At 43.4% G+C, this 17,588-nt stretch overlaps 1 protein-coding gene across 3 annotated transcripts in view; it reads right to left on the reverse strand.

Moving 5' to 3' along the window:
• MORC2 (MORC family CW-type zinc finger 2) overlaps positions 1-17,588 on the reverse strand; it is a 152,218-nt gene that overhangs the window by 106,043 nt on the left and 28,587 nt on the right. For all 3 annotated transcript variants that reach the window (XM_077461181.1, XM_077461182.1, XM_077461180.1), the window contains exon 3: positions 5,125-5,178. In XM_077461181.1, the coding sequence (XP_077317307.1) occupies positions 5,125-5,178 (54 nt within the window). The remainder of the gene's footprint in view (positions 1-5,124; positions 5,179-17,588) is intronic.

Here is a 17,588-nt window from a genome sequence, read left to right on the forward strand (position 1 = left end):
TAACTGTTCCCACAGCCCTGTATATTCAGCTCCCTGAGAAAGATGTCTAAAAGTTTACTTAAATTGTCACTATTCGCAACTCTTATCACTTCCTGGGGAAAAGTAGTTCTACATTAGGCAATCTTAACCACTTGTCAACCAGCCGTCGCAGTTGTACTGTGGCAGAATGGCATGGCTGGGCGAAACGACGTTATGCAAGGTCGCTTCACCCTGTGGCCACTAGGGGTGCGCACTGCCCCCCAAGCTGATGCGAGTGCCCGATGGTCATGATTACCGCCGGGCTCCCACGATCGCTGCTGACAAACGGAGGACCGGGACCTGTGCGTGTAAACACAGTTTCCGGTTTTCTGAGGGGAGGACAGATCGTCTGTTCATACAGAGTATGAACAGCAATCTGTCATCTCCCCTGCACAGTCCCCTCCCCCTTCAGTTAAAACACACACTACAGAACACATTAACCCCTTGACTGCCCCCTAGTGGTTAACGCCTTCACTGCCAGTAAAATTTTTACAGTAATCAATGCATTTTTATAGCATTGATCGCTACATACATGCCAATGGTCCCAAAATTGTTGGCTGTGGCTCCCATAATGTTGCAGTCCCGACATTACTAGTAAAAAATAAAATAAAAAAATTTATAATAAAAATGCCATAAAACTATCCCCTATTTTGTAGATGCTATAACTTTTGTGCAAACCAACCAATATAAGCTTACCGAGATTTTTTTTTTTTCCACCAAAAATATGTAGAAGAATACATATCAGCCTAAACTGAGGAAAATTTTTGTTTTTTTTTATCATGGGGCTGAAGCGGTTAATCCATATTAAGTTGCACTTTGCACAACGATTTCATTACCAACATCTTTCCTAAAGATTTTTTAGCTAAAACTAAACTACAGTGCCTTGCAAAAGTATTCACCCTCCTTGGCTTTTTACCTATTTTGTTACATTAATTACAGCCTTTAGGTCAATGCTTTTTTAATATGAATTATATGTGATGGATCAGAACACAATAGTCTAAAGTCGGTGAAGTAAAATAAGAAAAATATATACATAAAGCTATTTTTCAGAAAAAAAAAAAAAAAAATGATAATTGCCATGTGCGTATGTATTTACCCCCTTTGTTATGAAGCCCATAAAAAGCTCTGGTGCAACCAATTACCCTCTGAAGTCACATAATTAGTGAAATGATGTCCACCTGTGTGTAATTAAAGTGTCACATGATCTGTCATTACATATACACACCTTTTTGAAAGGCCCCAGAGGCAGCAACACCTAAGCAAGAGGCACCAAAAACCAAACACTGCTATGAAGACCAAGGAACTCTCCAAACAAGTGACAATGTTGAGAAGTACAAGTCAGGGTTAGGTTATAAAAAAAAAAATATCCAAATCTTTCATGAGCTCAAGGAGCACCATCAAATCTATCATAACCAAATGGAAAGAACATGGCACAACAGCAAACCTGCCAAGAGACCAAAACTCACGGACCAGGCAAGAAGGGCATCAGAGAGGCAGCACAGAGACCTAAAATAACCCTGGGGGAGCAGCAGAGATCCACAGCAGAGACTGGAGTATCTGTACATAGGACGACAATAAGCCATATGCGCCACAGAGTTGGGCTTTACAGCAGAGTGGCCAGAAGAAAGCCATTACTTTTAGCAAAAAACAAAATGGCATGTTTTGAGTTTGCAAAAAGGCAAGTAGGAGACTCCCAAAATGTATGGAGGAAGGTGCTCTAGTTTGATGAGACTAAAATTTTACTTTTTGGCTATCAAAGAAAACGCTAATGTCTGGCGCAAACCCAACACATCACCCAAAGAACACCATCCCCACAGGGAAACATGGTGGTGGCAGCATTATACTGTGGGGATGTTTTTCAGCAGACTGGGAAACTGGACAGAGTTGAGTGAAAGATGGATGGTGAAAGATGGATGGTGCTAAATACAGGGATATTCTTTAGCAAAACCTGTACCATTCTGTGTGTGATTTGAGGCTAGGATGTAGGGGTTCACCTTCCAGAAGGACAATGTCCCCAAACACACTGCTAAAGCAACACTTGAGTGGTTTAAGGGGAAACATGTAAATGTGTTGGAATGGCCTAGTCAAAGCCCAGAACTCAATCCAATAGAAAATCTGTGGCCAGACTTAAAGATTGCTGTTCACAAGAGCAAACCATCCAACTTGAAGGATCTGGAGCAGTTTTGCCAGGAGTAATGGGGTAATGGTAAGATGTGGCAAGCTCAGATACTTATCCAAAGCGACCTGGAGCTGTGATAGCCGCAAAAGTTGGCTCTACAAAGTACTGGGGGGTGAATAGTTATGCACATTGACTTTTTCCTGTTATTTTGTCCTATTTGTCGTTTACTTTACAATAAAAAAAAAAAAAAAAAAAATCTTCAAAGTTTTGGGTATGTTCTGTAAATTAAATGATGCAAATCCTCAAACAATCCATGTTAATGCTAGGTTGTGACAAAACACAAGGCACTGTATAATCGGCACTGTCAGTAAGCCATTAGTAGTGTATGAGCTGGGTTCGCCCAGTAAAGCAGGACTGTCTCACCCCTTGTGAAACAAGTCTTATTGCGACCATGTGGGGGAACACGCTATACAGGCTCAGGGTAGCAGGCAAGGCCTCAGGTACTCACAGAACCCAGTAGCAGGTGGAATTCAGATAGCCAGACATGACTAAGGTCAACTGCAAACAGGAGCAGCAGAAGGGAGATGCTTCCTCAACTCTGTATGGTGGGAAAGAGCTCAGAGTGCTTGTGTACACTATACCCAGCTAATGATTTCAGTGTCCATTCCCACAGCATTACCACCTTCCAGAGAAATCTGGGAAGAGCAGTGCTCCGCCAGCAGGCCTGCTTACTAAGTAAGTTTCAGAGACCAGGCAATACCAGCAGCTCTGAACCCAGAAAGGAATTAAACAGCTTTTACCAAAACAGTCTGGAAAGCGCCCTACATGGCACAAAGTTCACAAAGGTCACTTTCAGGCTATCCCCGCAATGTCCAGTGCAGTGGGTTCCAGGCACAATACTTTAAAATCCAGGCCAAGGACAGTTTTGCCAGAGAGCTGCAATCAAAGAGATAAAGCTTCAGCAGAGATGTAGAGAAGAATCTTAACTGAAAGAAAAATCAGAGAAAAAAAAAAAAAAAAATAGAAATTTAAAAAGTAACTACAGGCAAAACATTTTTCCCCATTTTGAAGAAAGGGAGGTTTAAAACCCCTATCAGTTTTTGTTTGCCATCTGTATCCCATTGGGGAGATTTCCCTTCACTGCCTGTCATATTGACAAAACAGGAAATGAGAGGAAAGCCCTCCAAAGTAAGGGAACCCCAGTGTGTCACCAGAACTATTGTCCCCACTGCAAGATATCCCCTTCATTAGTGTTCTAAAGCCATTCAAAAATGTAGAACAGGACAGGACAAATATAGAGAGTGGATCTTCCAAATGGGGACACAGACAGCAATAAAAACTAACAATGTTCTAACCCCTCTCTCTATTCAAAACTAAAAAAAGTTTTGCTTTTAGGTACACTTTAAGAAGTATTCAGAGGCAGGAGCATGGAGAGAACTACAGAAGTGTGATGATGCTCATTTTTAGTTCAATGAGCAGGCAGGCGATTTAGTAAGCTGCAGTGCTGAACAATGTTGATTGAATGCACAACTTTTTTATGAACCCAATCAACTGAAATGAAACCATCTGATGATATTACTCCTGCCAGCTATCTTGCCAAACTGCATCAAATGCCAGCAATCATCCTCAAGGAACACTCAGCTCTCTATTATCAGGAACATGTTTGTCCAAAATATTTTATCAGCAGAAGAATGTACATGACTTCCCATCATATTGGCATGTGTGAAAACAATCTTGCATTGACTTTTTTTAAAACATGTAAGAATTCGTCATTTTCATTTTAGTTATTCAGGCCAATAATTATTTCATATTATGTATATCATTATGCTACAGAAAAGCAAAAAGTTAAAGTGGATGTAAACCAGATTCATGAAATTTGACCACGGAGTTGGTAAGGTTAAAAAAATAAAAAATAAAAAAGACAAGTCCATCAAGTCCAACCTTGTGTGTGTGCGTGCTTTTTTCAACATTACATTGTATATCCCTGCATGTTGTGGTCGTTTAAGTGCCTAATAGTTTTTTGAAATTATCTATGCTCCCTGCTGAAACCACTGCTTATGGAAGAGAATTCCACATCCTTACTGTAAAGAACCCTCTACGCAGTTTAAGGTTAAACCGCTTTTGTTCTAATTTTAATGAATTGCTGTGTCTTTTTATGTTCTCTTGCATGGAAAAGTTTTATCCCCATTGTGGGGTCACCAGGACGGTATTTGTACATTGAAATCATATCCCCTATCAAGCATCTCTTCACCAGAGAGAAGTTCAGTCCTCGTAATCTTTCCTCATAGCTAAGATCCTCCAGTCCCTCATTTATCTTTGTTGCCCTTCTCTGGACCCACTTCAGTTCCAGCACATCATTCCCAAGGACTGGAGCCCAGAGAACTGGATGGCACTCCAGGTGCAGCTAGACCAGAGTCTTGTAGAGTGGGAGAATTATTGTATATCTGTAATGTTTACTTATCTCTCTCCAAAGCCCTAAGTTCGTGTCTTTCTGCTGCTTCTTTCCTCTGTATCAGCATGATAACTTCTGACAAGTTCCCTGACACAGGGAGGGAAAAAAAAATAAAAAATAAAAAGAAGAGCAGCTAACCCTTTGTGTTGGGGAGGCTGCTATAAATAGATTAGCAGAGAGCTGATCCATTCACCACACGGCTCTGCATGTTCCTTTCTTCCTCTGCCTACATGGAGGGGGGGTGTGTGCCTTTCCACCAAACAACTGTCACATGGTGTATGTCAAGACTCCCCTCCCACTGCTGAAAGAGGGAGCAAAAATTCCAACACCATGCTCACTTTCTAAAGAATATAGAAAGCTGAAGACAGCAGATATACATGTATACATGAAAAACTTATGTAGGGAGATTTTTTTCACCTCTGTGTATAATCTGAGGCTTTTCTCTTCACTGGGTATAAGAGAGGGTTTAGATCCACTTTAAGTACAAACACAATTTGTAAAACTAAATTCTACAGAATATGCAAACATTACATACCTTGCGTTATCAACCAATTCAGCCAAAGCACCAAAAAGGAATTCATGCGTTGTTCTATTTAAAGAAAAAAAAAAAAAAACAATTAAGTGTATTACATTTCATAGCTTGTTGCAACTGCAAACATACACAAATTGGAACTGTAAACACACACTGGTGTTTGATTTCATGGATTCAAAAACGGGAACAAAAAAAAAAAAAAAAAAACATTTTCTGAATTAAGCAATCCAAACAAGAATCACATTTTCATTCATTTTAAAAATGTAACATTTAAAAACATTGCAACAGTTTACTAGGATCTCAGCTATCCAACAGAAGGAGCAACTCCCCATGACTTCATGAAGGACCAGGGTGGGAAACACTGGCAAATATGGACATTATGATTCTGCTACAAACGCCAGACCCCTTTGGCGGTTCAATAAAACCCATCCTTTAGCTTTTACCCCTCATGTGACTAGTACAAACTCTGGACCTACAGAAAGAACAGAGGTGTGGTAAACACCCTCCCCTCTAGTCCCTCCCCCTTTCCTTTACTCTGGATACTTAGGAGGTCTTAACTCCTAAAATGTGCCCTAAATTTTATGAACACTATACACGGACACTTTATTGTTCTGCCTAGTCATTTAGTTTGTTATTTTCTCTTAAAGCGGAGTTCCACCTAAAAGTGGGACTTCCATTCGTTGTACTCCTTCCCCCCTCAGGTGCCACATTTCGCCCCTTTCATAGGTATCCTGTCCCCACTTCCGGGAGCCTCATCGCTGGGGCTCCCCCCTCCTCCTTCCCCCGGCTGTCAGGCCAGTAGGAGAGAGAAGCGGAGCCTCGTGCATGCGCAGTAGGGCTCCTGGCGTGAAGCCGTAAGGCTACACTACTGGGTTCCCTTACTTGCAATGGAGGCGGCATGCACCCGACAGCTGATGGAAACATAAGCTGCGTTGCCAACATCGTTGGACTCCAGGACAGGTAAGTGTCCGATTATTAAAATTAAGTATGTGCAGCTGCTGGCTTTTAATTTTTGCAGCGGTGTGCAGACATCCGCTTTAAATAATAAAAAAATATATATACATTTATTTGTTTTAGTAATGCCTTAGGCCTTGTGCAATTGTACCCTATTTATGGCTGCCAGACCTTTGTACCTTGACTATATATAAAAATGTGAAGTATAACTAAAAAGGCAAAACTTTTTTTTTTTTAGTTTTGAAAAGCATGGAGAGGGAATTAGAACCCCTGCAAGGTTAATATTGGTGTCTGTGCCCCCCCCCCCCACCATTAAAGTGGAAGTTAACTTCCATCAACAATTTTTACCTATAAGTATGCCTATAATAAGGCTTACCTATAGGTAGGGGTGCAACGGATTGGCACACACCGCGCTCCGCTGCCTCAGCCTTAGGAAAGGCTGTGGCTTCGGCCTAGCTCCGGTGCGGCGGCCATCTTTTTACACCCGGCTGCCGTTTACAATGTGATCGCTGTCAAATGACAGAGCGATCACTTGTAAACAAACCGGCGCCATGTTCTGATGGCAGCAGCGCTGTGGGCTGGATCTGTAGTGCCCACAGCGCTGCTGTATGCTGGATCTGTAGTGCCCACAGTGCTGCTCTGTGACAAATGCAGTCACAGCCATCCCCTCCATACTCTGCCAATACCCTGCCATACTGGGCGATACCCAGCCATACTCATCCAATATTACAGTGGGGGAGATGACGTGAATATTACAGTGGGGGAGATGACGTGAATATTACAGTGGGGGAGATGTATATTACAGTGGGGGAGATTGTGGAGACTATATGGTGGAGGAATTTTCACCGGTTTTTGCAAATTCAATTATTTGCTGACCCGAAAAATGATCCGATCCGTGACCATGATCCGAGGAACGATCCGATAGATTTTTGATCCGTTGCACCCCCACCTATAGGTAGTGTAAATCTCTCCTAAATGGGCACCGTTTAGGAGATATTTACTGTACATGCAGCCAGTGACAACACTGGTGAATGTGCGCTGAAGGAACGGCTACATGTGTCATTCCTTGCAAGACCTTTGCTGTGACCGGCAGGTCCCGCTCTCATGCCAGTCACAGAACCGGTGTCCGCGAACCCGGAAGCAAAATGGGTGAAGATGAGAGCATCTCGGCACTGGAAGAGCCTTGTTTTACGGCAAGTTTAACATAATGTACTAGTATGCAATGCAGCACACTAGCACAGGGGTGTCCAAACTTTTTTCAAAGAGGGCCGGATTTGATGAAGTGAACACGCGCGAGGGCCGACCATTTTGCCTGACATTCTTTGAATCGTTAAAATTCGGTCTAAGTGTGTTCGTTCGAGCTCTAATACACTGCCCAACAAGAATTCTCTTGCCTTTGTGGCTGTGTATGGGAAGAAATGAGCTTGGGCGTATTTGTACATACTGTATTAATTGGCGTATAACACACACCTTCACTTTAAGAGGGAAGTTTCAGGGAAAAAAAATGTTTAAATAAAGAACTGTGAAGCAAAATAATGGTCAGTGCCCACCAATGCAGCCTAATCAGTGCACATCTGCAGACCCACCTTTGCCAGGAACACACCCACCACAGCCAGGAATGCACTCACCATAGCCAAGAATGCCCCCACCATAGCCAGGAATGCCCCCACCATAGCCAGGAATGCCCCCACCATAGCCAGGAATGCCCCCCACCATAGCCAGGAATGCCCCCACCATAGCCAGGAATGCAGCACCATTGCCAGGGACGTAGCACCATTGCCTGGGATGCAGCACCATTGCCAGGAATGCCTCCCCAAATGCCTCACCATTGCCAGGAATGCCTCCCCAAATGCAGCACCATTGCCAGGAATGCAGCACCATTGCCAGGGACGCAGCACCATTGCCAGGGACGCAGCACCATTGCCAGGGACGCAGCACCATTGCCAGGGACGCAGCACCATTGCCAGGGACGCAGCACCATTGCCAGGAATGCCTCCCCAAATGCCTCACCATTGCCAGGAATCACTCACCATTGCCAGGAATCACTCACCATTGCCAGGGACGCAGCACCATTGCCAGGGACGCAGCACCATTGCCAGGGACGCAGCACCATTGCCAGGAATGCCTCCCCAAATGCCTCACCATTGCCAGGAACGCCTCCCCAAATGCCTCACCATTGCCAGGAACGCAGCACCATTGCCAGGAACGCAGCACCATTGCCAGGAACACAGCACCATTGCCAGGAACACAGCACCATTGCCAGGAATGCACTGACGAGCGCCAAAGGAGAATCTCCTGTTTACACGGCGGCTTCTTTAATAGAAAGTCCCGCCTCCTTTGATGGACAGAACAGTCGTCCAATGGCAGTGCAGGAGAAGGACTTCCTATTACAGAGGCCGCCCGTAAACAGGAAATTCTCCTGTGTACGGCGCTCGGTCCTGTCCTCCCTGTACCTTCCGAAGCATATATATCTTTTGTGGCCCCGGCGCTGGGAGATCGTCGGGGGCCACAAAAGATATGTATGTCCAAATAACCAGGCGGGCCGTTCAAAACCGGGCCGCGGGCCGCGATTGGCCCGCGGGCCGGACTTTGGACATGCCTGCACTAGCACATTATGACATTACCTTGCAGAGGAAGAAGAAAAAAACAAAACAAAAAAAAACATCCAGGGGTTATAACCTTCTTGCTTTATTCAAATGGGAAAAAAAAAAAATAACACACACACACATATACACACACACACACACTTTGCTACTTTCAAAACATTAAAGTCCAGCTGCTATTTATAACCATCATGTAGTCACTCAATCTGGCTTGGATTTAGAGGACCTCAGATCAGTTCTTTAAAGTAGACTTCAGGTCAAATACTAACTATATCTAAACTCATTCACACCCCATTCTAAACCTATTCTAACTACTCTGTAAAGGAAAGATGGCTGTATTTACCTATTCCATAGGTGCTCTGGCCCAGTCACATAATTCCTTTAGCTGCTGGCTTCACTGAAGAGGTGAGACTGCTTACAATGGCTGCAGAGCCTGGGCAATGAGGTCACCCATATAGGGCACTTGATATCAGCTGTCCCTCCTCTACACTGAAGCTGCTGCCGAAAGGCAATCATGTGACCTGACCGGAGCACCCCCAAAATAGATAAGCATAGACATCTTTCCTTTACAGGGTAGTTAGAGTAGGCCCAGAATGGGGATGGGAGTACATTTAGGTATAGTTAGTAATCAACTGGAATTCTACATCTCCAATAACATGAAAAATTACCCTAAGGGCATGTATAGGTGGTCAAATATTGCACCTTTTCAGTTGCATTAAAGCGGTTGTATACCCCCTGCAAGGTAAAGTCATAATGTGCTAGTATGCATTGCATACTAGCACATTATGTGAAATTCGCCTTAAAATTAAGCTGTTCAAGTGCCGCAATGTCAGTGCTGCAGCTGCTTCCATCTTCACCTGTCTTGCTTCTGGCTTCGCGGGCTCCGGATCCATGACTGGCCGGAGCTGCGATGACATCACTTCCGTGCATGCGCATGGGAGCCGCCGTTCACGGCACAGGGCTCAAAAGGAAGGGCATGGGTGGCCGTTCCTTCAGAGCGCATGTGCCAGAGATATCACTAGCTGCATGTAATGTAAATATCCAATGAGCGGTGTACGTTTAGGAGATATTTACACTACCTATAGGTAAGCCTCATTATAGGCTTACCAAATAGATCCAGATACACACACGCAATTGCCAAAGACCCATTCATAAGAAATCGCATCCTCTCAAGAAATGTACTGGGTTTCTTAAAAGATCCCTGCAAGATCGCAAAGAAATCTTGAAACAATTTACACGATCAGAAATTCTGCCAGTAAAAGTCGGATGTGAGCTTTTGGTCAGAAATTCCGACCGTGTGTATGCTCCATCGGACTTTTGCTGGCAGAATTCCAGCCAGCAAAAGATTGAGAGCATGTTCTCTATTTTTCGGTTGGAAAAAGTTCTGATCATCATCAGTGCCACCTAGAAGTGCTGCCTATCGGTGTAACCGATCAGTGACCATCACTGCCACCCATCAGTGCCACCTCACCAGAGTACATCAATGACGGACAAAAATTTACTGTTTTAAATTTTTTATAACAAAATAAAAACCGCAGGAGGTGATCAAATACCACCAAAAGAAAGCTCTATTTGTGGGAATAAAATTATAAAAGCTAGGGTTTGTGGTACAGATGATGAGTTCATAGTTCCCCCTGGGTATCAATAATAAGAAACAAAAGAAACCCAACAAATGTTTAAGTAAGGAAGATTATGAGAGGAAGCACATGGAAAAGGCAGATAGAGACCAGATCCAACTGCCCCCCCCCCTCTTTCCATTTAACCATACACAAACAAATTCTATCCCAGTCTCACAAAAGAACATATAGATGTTACACACAAGAAGACATGCACCGGATTATTGATGGAATAATCAGACACACAACTGCATGGAACTGGGTTCATGCCCCGACCATAGCTGTAATACAAGACGGTGACACCAAAGCAGCAGATTATGGGCTTAACACTGAAGATGATCAGAAGAAAATGTGGGAATTAAGAAATGGCAAGTGCTTTTTAAAAAAAAAAATAAAAAGTGCTTTCCTCCCCACTGCTATAGCGTGTAAGCAAAAGTCAAGTGAATCAGTATTGGATTTTTGGAAGAGATTCATGGACACCTGAACTCAAGAGGCTCGGTTATCCTTGCAGGCAGATATGACTAGTCTGACGATTCAGACTTACATCTCTAACCTGAAACCACAGATGGGCTTAATTGTCAAGTAAATGATTTCTGAATGGCCAACTTGGACTTTGGATGTTTTTCAGAAAACAAACAGAAAAGGATGCTGCAGGATGTTTTGATGTAGCAAAGGAAAAAAAAACAGTAAGTACCCATTACCAAGGAGGGGCACATCAAATGCCTCCCCAGGGCAATGGTGGGCAGTGGGGGAAGAGGCAGAGGAAGAGTATTTTCTAGGGGTCCTCAGCAGTCCAGAACCAGGAGGGCCACTGGAAAAAATCAATGCCCATATGAACCTTTCAATACACAAAATAGTCAAGGCCCTGCCCAGATACAGAACCCTCAGCGAAATCAGGGAGTGAAATACCCCATTCAATGGACCCAGCCTAAACTACAACAATGAAGCTGCCCAGAAGGTAGTATCCCAGCATTCCTCCTCGTCTCTCGCTCCTTTGAAGAACAACCAATAGTGACTCTGCATGTCCAAGGAAAGTTAACCCCTTTCCTCCTGAATTCAGGAACTACTTGTAGTACCCTCAGTGAGGACTACAGAGGAGAGACCATAAATGCCGAGCCCTCAATGGAATTAATGGGATACTCACCAAAACTTTCAAAACCCCTCCCTTCCCAGTAGTAAATGTAGAACACGGATCAGTGTTGTCGCACCAGTTTCAGGATAATACTAAACGGCCCTGTCAATCTTTTGGGGAGAGAGTTACTAGGCAAGTTGGGGATTAGAATAGGAGATAACCAATCAGGGAGGTGTGATTGCTTATTCTAAAAATATCCCCATATGGCCCATAATGTTCAATACTGAATTGCAAGAGACAGACACAGGACTCCCCAGTGATTCTGACAAAGTATGGTCAGAGAGAGCGCTCAAGATGTAGGGCTCATGTCATGTACCCCATACAAGGCCACCCTAAAAGAAAGGGCACAACCCATTTATCACAAACAGTATCCATTGTCAAAAGAAAAAAAGGAGGAAGGCATTGCCCCTATGGTAGAACAATTCTTAAAGAAAGGCATTCTAAAAGAAGTTGTATCCCCCTAGAACACACCCACCAACCCAGTTAAAAAACCAGATGGCAGTTATAGGTTTGTTCAAGACTTTTGAGCTGTAAATAACCTGGTGGTGCCCAATGCGCCTATAGTGCCTGATGTGCCATCACTCCTTACCTCCACACCATCCAATGCAGAGTATTTTTCTGTGATTGATTTAACAAATGCATTTTTTAGCATCCTTGCGGATAAGGAGACAAAGCCAATCCTTGCTTTTTGTTTTTAAAAAAAAAGCCAGATGACCTGGTGTAGAATGCCCCAGGATTATGTAGATTCCCCTGTAGTCTACTCAGTAGTCCTGCAGGCAACCCTGCAGTCCTGGACACCCCGTCATGGTTTCGTCCTATTCCAATGTTGATGATTTGTTATTGTGTAGTCCAAGCCAGATTGCATGCAAGGAGGATGGTTTAGAGCTGTTACATTGGTTAGCAGATAATGGTCACAAAGTTTTAAAGGAAAAGCTACAATGGTGTCAGGAGACTGTTGAATAACTTGGTTTTGTACTCTTCAAAAGGAGAAAGGAAAATCAGTCAAAAGAGAGCTGCGACTCTCATTGGTCTGCCCCACCCACTCACTAAGAAGGACATGCTACCCTTTCTTGATATGATTGGTTACTGCGGCCAATGGATACCTGATTGTTCCTACTAAGATAATGAGGCAAGCCACAGTTACTGACAGGCCAGATTGTGTGAAATGGAATGATGAAATGTACAATGCTTTTGTGTATCTTAAAACTGCAATAGTCACAGCTCCTGGACTTGGATTACTTGGTCCTAGCATTTTTTTCAAGGGTTGTGCCTATGCCAGTACAGGGCAAGCCAGTGTGTCTGAGGTTTGGCATCCTGTTCGATGGTGGTGGAAATGGCTACATCATTCACTAGAGGTCGATCGATATATCAGCCGATATTTGGCGTTTTTAAATTAATCGACATCGGTCGATTGTGCTGTTAAAAAGGGCCAATTATATCCTCAGCGTGACTTGCAAATGACTTCTGTAATAGAAGTCAATGCAAGTTGCCTGAAGTCTTCAGTGAAAGGACTTGTCTCCTCTCTGGGCAGTCTGCCAAGAAAAGAGCAAAGAGATACAATATTTACACTTCTGAATGAACTGAGTTCAGTGTGTAGAGTTCTCAGTTTAACCATTTAAAGACTAAATCTTTTCAGACACTTGATGCTTACAAGTAAAAATCCTGTATTTTCTGCTAGAAAATCACTTAGAACCCCCAAAAATTATATATATATTTTAGCAGAGACACTAGGGAATAAAATAGCAGTTGATGCAATATTTTATGTCACAGGGTATTTGCGCAGAGGTCTTTCAAAAGGCAATTTTTTTGGAAAAAATACACTAAGAATTTAAACAAAAAAAAAAACAGTAAAGTTAGCCCATTTTTTTATCCAAAAGTTTTGATTACCTGTTTTTGTGTATTTAATATATAGTTTTTTTTTAAATCTAAATTAAACATACAAAGTGAACTGATTGGAGGTTTGTTATGTTTAAATGTAAGAAATTTTCTGTATCGCTTAGTACTTAAGGCACTTTCACACTGAAGCGGGCAGGTGTTGATGGTAAAATGCTGCTAGTTTTAGCGGTGCTTTAGTCATTTTAGCGGCGCTATTCGGCTGCTAGCGGGGCACTTCTAATCATGCTAGCGGCCAAGGAAGGAGTTAAATGCACTTGTGAAGCGCTGCTGCCAAATCGCATTGCAACCGCTTTGGCAGTGGTGCCCATTCATTAAATTTTTTTTTTTAACGTCCTGCCAAGTGCATCACCTCAGTGTGAAAGCACTCGGGCTTCCACAAAGACTGCAGGGAAGCCGTTTTGCAGGCACTTTACAGGTGCTTTTTTTAGCCCAAAAGCGCCTGAAAAACGCCCCAGTGTGAAAGGGGTCTAACTGTTAGATGTTATGCGATGAAGGGGGGGAGAAAAAGAAGATCGGCATCATATATAGGCCATCGGCCGCCGCGATTTCTAAATATCAGTATCGGCATCGGCCAGAGGAAAAAACCCATATCGGTCGACCTATCATTCTTGCCACCACACTACACACCACTCACAATGTATCCATTCTACTAAAGAATATCTATACCCAGCACATGTCAGCCCAGACGCTGAGCGGTTATGAAGCAAGTTTACTTTCTAACCAAAAACTTGAGATGAAATATGCCTCTCCCACTTCTGGCCCAGCTCCAATCTTGAATGCCTTGCTAGGCTTGAAAGGTGAGGAAGATGAGGTAGTGCCTCAACAAGAATGCATGGACCTCATCCACGAAGACATCCCCCAGACCAAGCATGTCTTCAATTGCTCTCCCTAGAGCACAGAATGTCTTTGTGGATGGGTCTTATGCAAGACCAAATGATAACACATACCATGCAGAGTATGCTGTTGTCCAATTGCCTGATAAATTACTGGAAGAAAACCCTGTACCATTCCAATCAACACAAGCTGCAGAACGTATAGCCCTTACTAGAGCTCAGCTTTTTGAAGGACAGGATGTAATAATTTACACTGACTCCAAGTACGCATTCAGTGTTGCGCACAATTTTGGAGTTATAGGGAAAAGAAGGGGCTACACGGCATCAGATGGAAAATCCATCTCACATTCAACACTTGTCACAAGCTTGTTAGAGACCATACAACTACCAAAATCTATTGCTATATTGCACTGTAAGGCACATAGAGGTCAGCAAGAGGACATAGCCAAGGGAAATGCTTTAGCTAACAAACCAGCAAGAGGTGGAGTATCCACACAGTCAACAGACATCCAAATGCCATTGCTCTCACCTGAAATCCCACTCTTAGATCAAACATGGCATGATCTCCAAACATATGCTACAGACAGAGACATTCAACTATGGAATGCAGTGTAGAAAAGCTCAGAATCTGAGCTTGTCTGCCATGAGGGGATTCCTGTAGCATGTGCTCCTTTATTCATTGCACAATACCATGGTGTAGAAGACAGAGGCTGGCAGGTCACATGTGAATTATTAGACAAGGATTTTTACATCCCTGGTCTTCCCTCCTTAGTGAAGGCATGTTTCTAGATGCATCCCATGCATCTGGAATAATCCCATTAACACCTAATCTATCCATCCACACCATTCACTCATTTACAAAATGATTTCACACACATGCCTAAGTTAGGTAAGAGACAAGAATACCTACTTGTAATAGTGGACATGTTCTCAAGATGGATATAAAGGTTTGTCACAACAAAGTAAGATGCAAACAGTAGTGAGAAACATTACATAGGAAATCATTCCCAAATGGGGATGCCCACATCAGATCAACTCAGACAATGGCCCTACGTGTGGCCAAAGTCTGCCAAGATCTAGTAAAAATGCTCAAAATTGACTGGAAGTTTCACATACCTTATCACCCTCAAAGTTCAGGTATAGTGGAAAGGATGAACAGAACTATTAGGCCGGGTTCACACTATAGCGATGCGGGAACGCCGCGAATCCGCGGCGTTTACCCGCATCGCACACCTCCCGCCGGCAGTTCACACTGCCCTATGCGGACAGCTGAGAGTGTCAATGTTATGTTAATGACACCCCCAGATCCGTCGGCATATCGCAGTGCGATCTGCCGACTCGCACAGGAATCGGATCGCATGGTGTGAACCCCCATGCGATCCGATTCTGTTGCGGACCCAAAAAAGGGTCCCGTGCGAGTTTGCTGCGGGAGCGATGCGAATTCAGCCATACTATCTGTATGGCTGAACTCGCATCGCTACGGAGATCGGATGTGATTTGCTGTGCGAATCACATCCGGATCTCCCCCCGCAGCGGTGTGAACCGGGCCTTAAGGATAAAATCAAGGTCACTGGAGGTACGTATACCAATTGGAAGAAGGTCCTCCCAGCAGTTCTAGCTGAGGTAAGAATGACACCCTCTAAGAAAACAGGATACTCTCCTATTGAAATCCTAATGGGTAGGCCAGTGTTTCTCAACTCCAGTCCTCAAGGTGCCCCAACAGGTCATGTTTTCAGGATTCCCATTATTTTGCACAGGTGATTTGATCAGTTTCACTGCCTTAGTAATTACCACACCATCATCTGAGGGAAATCCTGAAAACATGACCTGTTGGGGCGCTTGGGGACTGGAGTTGAGAAACATTGGGGTAGGCCATTCCCCACCCCATGGGCCAGACAGCCACTTATGTTAGAAAGAGGGGACCTTGATCTCATTCAGGAATAATATGTAAGAAAACTGAAAGAAATGTTGCTCGCGCCTCTCCTTTTTCTTCACAGGAACCTACACACCCTTTCCAGTTGAACAGCACCAAGAAGCAGGAGTATCCCGTCGGACCCCCAACCACAGTGATCGCAGTTACCCACACAGCTATTCTGGTAGAGAGACAACAGGCCTGGATTCATGCCAGTCATGTGAAGAAGGTGAACCAAACACCTAAGAGGAAGATTAAAGACAAAGGAGGTGAAGTAAGCCGTGAAAATCCTCAAATAGTGAGTGAAGGAGGTAGTCAAGACTCTAAAAAAAGATGACCTTGCTCATTTCACCACAGACTTCTGTATCACTGATTGTGTTCCTACCCACATGGATCATAACTGTAAATATCACCCTGAGAACTTGGGTACCATAAAAAAGGCATATGTGGGGCACAACCTATACATGACACAGATAACAGGTCAAAAAGAATCATTGGGGGAACATGAGATAGGGGAAGGGTCAACCACATTCCATGATAAAATGTTACTGATGACGTTTAAATATGCATAGGCACAAAAAAAAAAAAAAAAAAAAAGGTTATGAGAAATGTTGGCTATGTAGTAAACTAGTCACCTAATATTTTGAAAAGATCTGGATCTAATATCTCATCTGGATCTAATATCTCATGTCTTGATTGGAGACTCCCTAACTTGATTTAACAAAATGGTGCCTTTTGACTCGGATACAGTCCAGTGGGCTCCCGGCCGGAGAGACACAAAACTCACTTTGAGCAGACAAGTGGCCACTGTAAGAAACTGTTATTCTTACTTATTCTGCTCTCCGTGGCGAGTAATTAGTCGGTGTCTGGAATCCATTGCTGTTGATGAGATTAAAAGGTAAAATTAGGTGTTTAATTACTAGAGCCACTAGAATCCTTGACCCAGGTGCTGAAAGTAAAGCTTACCTCAGTCTTTATTACAGCAGAAACTCTGTAGTAAAGCAAGTAATTTTTTATGACTTAAGAGGGGATTGTTATAGGAGCTATATGATCAACTGCAACTCCATTTTATAATCTCCCCTCCATTTTATAGGCTTGTTTTTAAAGAATGTACATGCCTCATCTTACACTTTTCTCGTTAGAGTTTTAGACTTTTCTGCTTGAGCCAACTTTTAAATAAAACCCCCCACTGTATGACTCATTGTGTTTAGGCCGATTCTTGATAGCTTATCTGCAAGGACATAAACTATCTTTGTAAACTCCTTTTAGCTGCCTAAAACTAACGATGAAAAAAAAATCTCTGTAGAAGCCTAGTTAACCCCTCCCCTCTTGTGTTACTTGCATATATTGCTATAGATTCTGAAGATTTTTCACACAAAAGCTGCCTGTTGTGTGTGTGTTGGGGTCTCCAGAATTCTGACGGGGTCGTTGTGGTTTACCAAGGAAGGGTGGTCTGTTGTCCAGTAATATATCCCTTTCAATCACCCCCTAGTGTTAACCCCGACCCTGCCAATCCCTAAA

This window comes from Lithobates pipiens, unplaced genomic scaffold (genome assembly GCF_037356315.1).
Source record: "Lithobates pipiens isolate NorthernLeopardFrog02 unplaced genomic scaffold, aLitPip1_a1.2 Scaffold_3, whole genome shotgun sequence".
Classification (NCBI taxonomy): Eukaryota; Metazoa; Chordata; class Amphibia; order Anura; family Ranidae; genus Lithobates; species Lithobates pipiens.